The sequence below is a fragment of the Tupaia chinensis genome, unplaced genomic scaffold, assembly GCF_000334495.1.
Source record: "Tupaia chinensis unplaced genomic scaffold, TupChi_1.0 Scaffold000183_1, whole genome shotgun sequence".
Taxonomy (NCBI): Eukaryota; Metazoa; Chordata; class Mammalia; order Scandentia; family Tupaiidae; genus Tupaia; species Tupaia belangeri.
Genome location: NW_006159658.1, coordinates 423,434 through 432,836, shown reverse-complemented (window position 1 = coordinate 432,836; position 9,403 = coordinate 423,434). Strand labels below are relative to the sequence as shown.

At 46.2% G+C, this 9,403-nt stretch overlaps 1 protein-coding gene across 1 annotated transcript in view; it reads left to right on the top strand.

Moving 5' to 3' along the window:
- The first annotated feature begins 4,351 nt into the window (after positions 1–4,351).
- GDF3 (growth differentiation factor 3) overlaps positions 4,352–9,403 on the top strand; it is an 8,941-nt gene continuing 3,889 nt past the window's right edge. Inside the window, exon 1 of the mRNA XM_006146617.1 lies at positions 4,352–4,780. Coding sequence (XP_006146679.1) covers positions 4,513–4,780 — 268 coding nt within the window. The 5' untranslated portion in view covers positions 4,352–4,512. The remainder of the gene's footprint in view (positions 4,781–9,403) is intronic.

Genomic DNA, 9,403 nt, shown 5'->3' with positions numbered 1-9,403 from the left:
GCGGTCGCCTGCGTGGGAGTCCAGCAACATAGCCATTACGCTAACTGCTGGTTCCCTCGTGTGTGTGTGTGTGTGTGTGTGTGTGTGTGTATTCAAGGTGAGAAAAGTTAGCATGTCTGTATCTTGCAAGGAAAGATCTAATAAAGAGGGGAAAGAGGGACGAGACTGACAGAAAGGGAAGAACTGCTGAGCGGTGACTAGGTGTAACCGAGAGGATGAATTCGTGCACAAGCCGAGTGCCTGCCTCTGTTTTATTTATTTATTTTTGAAGAATTAGAAAAAAAAAATTATTCATTCATTCATTTATTTTAATTTGACCAGAGAGAGACACAGAGACAGAGAGAGAGTGAGAGTGAGAAAGCAAGCCTCCAGGTCTGCGACTTGAACTGCAGTCGGCCATGTGGGAGTCCAGTGCCCTTAACCACCATACTACCTGCGGGTCCCCCAATAGTTATATCGTTCTTTGTGTACCTCTGACATCCCATAGACTATTCGAAGCGCTTACATCTAGCAACACATTCTTTTTTTTTTTTTTTTTTTGCCACAGGGCACGCCAGAGACACAGGGAAACAGAGAGGGGAAGAGATGAAAGCACTCCGCAGTGGGCATGGTCGTGCCACAATCCTTTCTCCTCCCTTTCTCCATCCTGCCGGGATTGGGGACATACTCACACATGGGGCTGGCAGATCTTTCTCACTGCCAGGGTTGGGATTCGAACTGCACGGCTGGCCACGTGGCAGCTACCTCCCTTAACTATTAGACCAGAGAGCGAGAGTCGGCTCACACACTTATTTCTCATAACAGTTGTATGAGTCTGTTCTCTCTCTCTTTTTTTTGCTACTAGGTGTGTGCACTTGCTGGAGGGACAGAGAGACAGAAAGTGAAAAATCACTCCCTATGGGAGATGGCCACACCACAATCCTTCTCCATTCTCCCCTTGGGATTTTGGGCACCTGAGCACACACGCCCGGTGTGACTTCAAGCCTCCAGTTCTGGGAATCAAACCACAATCGTCCACATGGGAGTTCAGTGCCTTGACCACTATGCCACCAGATAGCCCCTTTTTAACAGGTTTTTGTGTTAGGGTACATGTTCTCGCCAGAGAGTGAGACAGAGAGAGACTGAGACAGTGAGAGAGAAAGTGAGAAATCACCCCCAGGGAGATGGCCACACTGCAATCCCTTCTACTTCATTCCCCTCCCAGAATTTTGGGCATGCATGCACACGGGCCATGTGATTTTCAAGCTGCTAGGTCTGGGACTTGAACCAGCCATGTGGGAGTCCAGCAACATAACTGTCATGCCATCTGCTGGGCCTCCCAAATAAATAATTCTTTTTTAAAAAGTATTTTATTTTACTTATTATTATTTAATTTGACTAGAGATACAGAGAAAAAGAGGGAAAGTGAAAAAGCAAGCCACCAGGTTTGGGACTCGAATTGTTGTCAGCTACATGGAAATCCAGAGCCTTAACCACCATGCTACCTGCAGTCTCCTCAAATAAATAATAATAATAATAATAATTTTTAAACCTTTAGCAACCTCGCCACCTGGTGGCCCTAATGATTATTTTTTGAAGATTTCTTTTTTTTTTTTTTTTTTTTTTGCTATGGGCGTGTGCGCTCGCCAGACAGAGACAGAGACAGAAAGCGAGAAATCACCCCCCGGGGGGATGGCCACGCTGCAATCCCTTCTCCTCCATTCTCCTCTCAGGATCTTGGGCACGCACGCACACGCGCCCGGCGTGAGTTTAAGCCACCGGGTCCGGGACATGAACCATGGTCAACTACTTGGGAGTCCAGCGACATAGTCATTACGCTAACTGCTGGTCCCAAGATTTATTTATTTTTTTAATTTAACTATTTATTCACTTATTTATTTTAATTTGACCAAAGGGGGGGCGGGGAGAGAGAGAGAGAAGAGAGAAGGAGAGAGAGAAAGTGAGAAAGCAAGCTTCCAGGACCAGGACTTGAAACGCAGTCGGCCAAGTCCAGTGCCCTTGACCACCATGCCACCTGCTGGCCCTTCAAATAAATACTTCTAAAAACAAAAAATAGAAGCAGCTCTAACTCATGATTTGGTTTTGTCTGTTTGTTTTTCTGTGTTAGGCAATGGCATGCTCTCAATGTTTCTTTCTCTTGCTCAAACTCCCCTTTCATAAAGAATGGCGATAGCACCTGTAGTACCGCTCACCAGGTGCTGACGCTCAGCTCACCGGGTGCCTGCCCGCTGCAGACACTGCCCAGGGCTGCAGGCACTATCTAATCAGCGACTCAGCCCCTTGCCAGTGTCTCAGCCTCACTTGACAACTGAGTGATTTGCTCTGATCACATACCTAGTCGGGGATGGAACCAGAGTTGAGATCAATTGCTCTAAGTTTTGACTTTGTCAGGCAAGTCAAATAAAGGAAATCAAAGTACAACCTCCCCTTATTGTTGAGAACAGGTGGAGATTGTAGATGGATTTCCAAGTGCTAACTAGGATTCAAGTAGGAGGAGAGAGGAGAGAGCGAAATGGAGGGAACCTGGCCGTCTGGAGGTGTGAGCCTCTGGAAATAGCCCGGGTTCATCCCGCCATTCACTGCAAGGTAGGTCCTGAGTGTCTGCCACCTGTCAGACTCTCCTCTCCTCACAGTGGAGCACTTAGATGAAAGACAGGGTTCTGATCCCCAGTGGTGTGTCGTCTGAGAAGACGGCAGGCAAACACCGCCACATACAGGGTGGTAAGTGCTATGTGGTCCCCACTCAAGGCTCAGTGGGCGGAAGTATCTATTTTGGTGAGTCAAAGAAGTCTTTGAGGTAGACGTAACCTTTGAACTTGGTCTTTGCAGAGGCCAGATGAAATGAGCTCATAGGAGAAGGACGAATAGCTCAACATCATTAAACCATCAACACTGAAGAAGGCTGGTGGGAGGAAATGAGGCTCGGGTGTGAGCGTCAGACCAAGATTTTTTGTTTTAATTTAATTCCATTTGCTTTTATTTTTAAAAGATGTTTTTAGGATTATTTATTTTTATTTATGTATTATTATTCTTCAGTTTGACCACAGAGAGACACAGAGAAAGGGAGAAAGGGTAAGTGAGGAAGCAAGCCGCTAGACCCAGGACTCAAACCATGGTTGGCTATGTGAAATCCCAGCGCTTCAACCTCCATGCCACCTGCTGGCCCTGTTATTACTATTTTTAATTTGACCAGACAGAGAAAGAGAGAGAAAGGAAAAAAGAAGAGCAAGTCGCCAGGTCTGGGACTTGAACCGCCATCAGCCATGTGGGAATCCAGCACTTTTAACCACAGTGCCACCTGCAAGCCTTCTAAGAATGTTCTCAAATGCCACACCATGAACTTAGTTATTTCCTGCAGATAATGAGAAATTATATTAGGTACAACATTTTGTTTTTCCTTTGGGGGCGAAAGATGGTCTTATAATAAGTGGTACAAAATTGTATAAAATAATAAAACTGCTATTCTTTTATTGGGAAATAATTATTTAATTTTGTTTATTATTATCATCATCATTATTATTTTCAATTTGCTATAGGGGACATATGCTCGCCAGAGAGAGAAAGAAAGAGAGAGGGAATGTGAGAAAGCAAGCCACCAGGGACATGAACCACCGACCATGTGGAATTCCAGTGCCTTAACTACCATGCTAAAATTACAGTTCTCAAAAATGCCTGAAGATTATTTTCGTGATAAGCTAAATATCCCATGGCATTTGAAAGTTTTTTTACTAGTATGGCCAAAATAAGACAAAATGAGTTTTAAGTTACCAGGTCTGGGACTGGAACTACAGGCAACTAACTATCTGGGAGTCCAGCAACGTAGCTACTATGCCATCTGCTGATCCCTACTTTACTTTACTTATTATTATTATTTAATTTGACCAGAGAGAGACAGCAAGAAAGAGGGAAAGTGAGAAGGCAAGCCACCAGATCTGGGACTTGAACCATGGTCAGCCATGTGGGAATCCAGCGCTCAATCACCACACCACTTGGGCAAAGTTAGATGAGCAAAATTTAGTCCAGAAGTTGAAAATAGACAGGGCATGTCCACGCGCACAGTTGGAAAGCCGTCTCCCCCCATCCAGTTTCCCACTTCACTGTGGATGAGGTCTGTGAGAAATCCACAATGCATTTGTCTGATGAGACCACGAATGCTAAGACTATGAACTACTATGTCCCTAGGTGCTGTCTCAGCGTCTCGCATGCACCAGAGATGAGCGAGTTTGCGCAGGAGTAAGTGCATGTCTCTTCCACTCTGCCAGGTTCTGACCAACCTCAGGTCTGCACAGCTGACCTCACGCATCGGTCACCTTTGTTTTATCAACTGTTTTTTTCTGGAAGAATAGAGCCAGCGAAGAGAAAAAACATTCTGTCTGTTAGCATCCAATTGCCTTTGAAGAGCTGGGAAGAGAGCAATTCACACTGGATTATCCCCCATCAGATAAGTGAGCAGCCGCCCGGTTGAGGCCAGTCTGGAGACGGTCTTCCCGTCTGGCTGCTGTCTGGGAGGCCATGCTTCCCTCCCTGCGCGTCCTGGCTCTCAGCTTCCTGGTAACCCTGACCTTGGGCCAGACTTTCCAATTTCCACGCTATGTCTTCCTTCAATTCCTGGGCTTAGACAAGGTGCCTTCACCCCAGAAGCTCCAACCCGTGCCTTCTATCTTAAAGAAAGTTCTCCAGGACCGAGAGGTGGCAGCAGCGACCGGGGCGTCCCCAGATCTCTGCTACGTGAGGGAACTGGGCGTCCGTGGGAACGTGCTTCGGCTTCTCCCAGACCAAGGTAAGCCGGCGCAGGGTTTCCCAGGGAAACATCTGGAAGTGGGTGATGGGGAGAGAGGAACAGAGGGCATTGACAAATGCCGGGTGGCCGGTAGAAGGCCTTTTGTGTATTTTATCTCATTTAATTCCAGCCACATTCCTGAGAGGAAGGTTATGTATTTACTTTACAATAAGGAAATTGGGAGTGGGTAACTGTGAACTCTGCCGGAATACGAACAACGGCAAGATTTGAAATCGTTTCTTTCTGATGAATCATCTGCTTGGTGCTTTAGGTGAAAGGGATGAGGGTGGAATTGGGGCTCGTCTCCCACGCGTCAGCCCACCATTTGTGGATCCTGGTGCCTTTTCCACGGAAAGTAAGGGGCACCCCCCCCAAGTTTATTTTATCTCTCTCATCCGAGGGAAGTAGTCAGACAGAGAAGAACCCGGCAGACACCGCCCACAGGGACTCCCCCAGACCCCAGAGACACAGACGCATGCCCGGTGTGTACAGGGAGACCTCCAGACACGGACCCAGGACCTGCTCAAGTGGGTCCAGGATGAGAGCATCACGTTACTCCCGTACCCCAGCCACTGGCCCTGAGGGACCGAAATTTTCAGCTTCGTTTGCCTGAGCCCCATTTCTTTTATTCATCCCTCCCCATTACGTTTATTGGGGAGACCTTGGATGCAGAGTATTAGTATTTGCCACTGTCATAACCTTTATGTGAGGACGAAAGCAGTGCCAGGGAAACCGGCCACCCACCACAGGATCTGGGCCACCCACCACAGGATCTGGGCCGCCTGTTACTGGTAGATGGGGGAGTGGCCTCCCACCCTCCCAGCCAATTCTCATTCAGAGTCCAGGTGGACGTTACGAATCTGCATTTCTATACAACATCCTGGGTGGTTCAGGTGCAAACCCAGAGCCGAGGTGAGCTAGTTATCCAGCATCTGGGCAGAGGAGCTGAGCGTAATTTTGTCTAAGAAGCATTTATTAGCTACCTACAGTGACCCAGGAATTATGCTTGGCCTTCAGAATGCAGAGACAAAAGGTGAAGCCTCTCCCCCTTTTTAGACACTTAATTACTTATCTATTTATTTATTGTGATTTTCAAGCTGCCGGGCCCTGGACTCAAACCACCGCAGTTGGCCATGTGGGACCAGTGCCTTAACCACCAAGCCACCTGCTGACGCCCAGAAGTCTGCCCTTTATTAAAGATTTGTAGTCGGCACTGGACTCCCACGTAGTTGACCGCGGTTTGTGTCCCGGACCCGGTGGCTTAAAACTCACACCGGGCGCGTGTGCGTGCGTGCGTGCCCAAGATCCTGAGAGGAGAATGGAGGAGAAGGGATTGCGGTGTGACCATCCCCCCTGGGGGGTGATTTCTCGCTTTCTGTCTCTATGTCTCTCTCTGTCTGTCTGGCAAGCGCACGCGCCCTACAGGGAAAATCTCTCAAAAAAAAAAAAAAAAGATTTGTAGTCGGGAGGGGGACAAAGGACTTCTGTGCTAAGAGATGGCTGAGGCTCAAGCCCGTAGGGGTGGGAGTCCAGGAGCAGGTGAAGGGCTAGTTGAAGGGTTTTCCATGGAGAGAACAGAGCTGAGAATGTGGTTTGGAAAGTGTTCTCCCTTTCTCCCATTGAACTAACTTTGCTTTTGTGATAATCCTAGTTCTGTCAAATGCTACAGGAAAAACAATTTCACCTTCACCCCTGCCTGACTCTCCTGCTAGAGAAAACCAGCACTGACAGTTGTATATTTTTCTAGGCTTTTCTTCTTCAAGTATATAGACTATGAACTGTAATTTTCCTGTTTAAGTGGGGTCATACTATATAGTCTTCTAATCTCATGAGCATCTTATTTTCATTTTTGTTCTAGGGCATGTGTGTTTACAGGGAGGGGTGGGAAGAGAAAGCGAGAAAGAAAGAACTCATCTCCCGGGAGGATGATTACACTGCAGTCCCTCTTTCTGCATTTTCTTCTCCAGTTTTGGATGATCAAGCATGCTCATATGCCCGGTGTGATTTTCTTTTCTTTTCTTTATTATTATTTTTTTATTTTAATTTTTTAATATACATTCAATCATATTATTTAGCTTACAAAGTGAACATTTCAATATGTGAACATTTCTCCCCAGTCCAGTTGATCAAAATATCTTCCACCTAGGGACCAGCAGTTAACGTAATGGCTATGTCGCTGGACTCCCATGTAGCCAACCGTGGTTCGAGTCCTGGACCCGGGTAGCTTAAACTCATGCCGGGCGCGTGTGCGTGCATGCCCAGGATTCCAAGAGGAGAATGGAGGAGAAGGGATTGCGGCGTGACCATCCCCCCTGGGGCGTGATTTCTCGCTTTCTGTCTCTCTGTCTCTGTCTGTCTGGCGAGTGCACGCACCCTATAACAAAAACCTCTCCAAAAAAAAAAAATATATATATATATATGTCTTCCACCAATAACACCACACCTCCCCATCCCGTCAATGCTCTGCCTCCGTATCCCTCCTCCAAATGTCCTTCCTTAGGTCCTACCTCTCCACACACACTAACCCCCATCTCTTGTGTTCGTACAACCTTATGTCAATCAGTTTCCTTCATAGAGTGCAGACACTCGGTATATATTAAGTGGGGACATACGGTGCCTCTCCTTCATAGCCTGGCTTGCTTCACTCAGCAGTAAATCTTCCATATTCTTCCACTTTCTGTCAAAAGCCAGGATTTTGTTATTTTTTATGGCGTGATTTTTCATGCTGTCAGGTCCAGGATTCAAACAGCCGAGCTGGCGATGTGGGCTCCAGCACTTTAACACCCAGGCTACCTGCTAGCCCCATGCGCATCTTTTTACATGTCAGGAAATAGCTTACCTTCATTCCTGTGGTTGCAGGGCAGCCTGTTTTATACACATACAGTTCATGTAGCTCTGCCCTGCTGCTGCCGTGGACACAATGTAACTCAGGCTGCCTGACATGCGTTTGTGTGTACGTGTACATATTTTTCTGTAATTTTCCTGGGATAAATTCTTAGAAGGAGAGTGTTGGATGAAGGAATAGACATTTTAAACTTAAAATTTTTTTTTTATTTTTATTATTATTATTTTTAGAGATTTTTCTATAGGGCATGTGTGCTTGCCAGAGAGACAGAGACAGAGAGACAGAGTGAGAAGTCACCCCCTCCCCCAGGATGGCCATATCGCAATCCTTTCTCCTCCAGTCTCCTCTCAGGATTTCGTACACACATACGCACATACACACATACACACATACACACATACGCACATACGCACATACGCACATACACACATACACACATACACACATACACACATACACACATACACACATACACACATACACACAAGCAACTTAAAAATTAAACATGTTAAAGATATTTCAGCAAACCCCCCCTACCCCCCCATCTTAACCATCGGGCATCATAAGACTGAAATTCTTGCCAAACGACTTGAACCACACTCAACTACATGGGAGTCCAGCAACAAAGCCATTACACTAACTGCTGGTCCCCCTGGTGTGAGTCTTGAGCCACCGGGTCCGGGACTCAAACCATGGCCGACCACATGAGAGTCCAGCAGTGTAACCATTATGCCATGTGCTGGTTATATTATTTATTAATTTATTTAAACTTGCTATAGTCATCAGGAGAGACGAAGTGAGAAAGCAAGCTGAGGTCTAGGACTCAATCTGCAATCAGTCATGTGGGAGTCCAGCACCATAACCACCACACCATCACACCATCTGCTGACCCCTGCTTTTCACATAATTATTTATTATTATCTTTATTTTTAAATTTTGCTCTAGGGCTCATATGCTCACTAGACAGAGAGAGCTAGAGAGAGAGAGAAAGCAAGCCATCAGGGGATCAGGGGACTCAGATTGCTGTGGGCCATGTGACAGTACAGGGTTTTAACAACCACGCCCCTGCTGGCCCCTCACTTTAAGCTTTTGACATACAGCAAATGTCTCCAAAATTTGTACCCCATCCTGACAGTATAAGAATTCTCATTTCCCACAATTTAACAGAAATTCCTTTAAAAATAGAAACTTACTGGAGCAGCAGGTGTTAAGGTACTGGACTCCCACATGGTTCAAGTCCTGGACCTGGCAGCTTGCTCTCTTACTTTCCCTTTCTCTCCGTTTCTCTCTGATAAGCACATGGGCCCTACAGCAAATTTTAAAATAATAACAAGGGACCAGCAGTTGGCCTAATAGCTATGTTGCTGGACTCCCATGTAGTCAACCATGGTTCGAGTCCCAGACCTGGTGGCTTAAACTCACGCCCGGCACGTGTGTGTGCGTGCCCAAGATCCCGAGAGGAGAATGGAGGAGAAGGGATTACGGCATGGCCATCCCCCCTGGGGGGTGATTTCTCGCTTTCTGTCTCTCCGTCTCTGTTTTTCTGGGAAAAACCTCTCTTAAAAAAAAGGAAAAATAATAAAAATAAAAAAATAAGTAAATAAAATCAAAGTAAATAAATTAATTTATTTTTAATTTATTTTTTAAATTTATTTATTTTTTTGGAGAGGTATTTTTATTACAGGACGTGTGCGCTCGCCAGACAGACAGAGAGAGACATAGAGACAGAAAGCGAGAAAGCAAGAAATCACCCCCCAGGGGAGATGGTCACGCCGCAA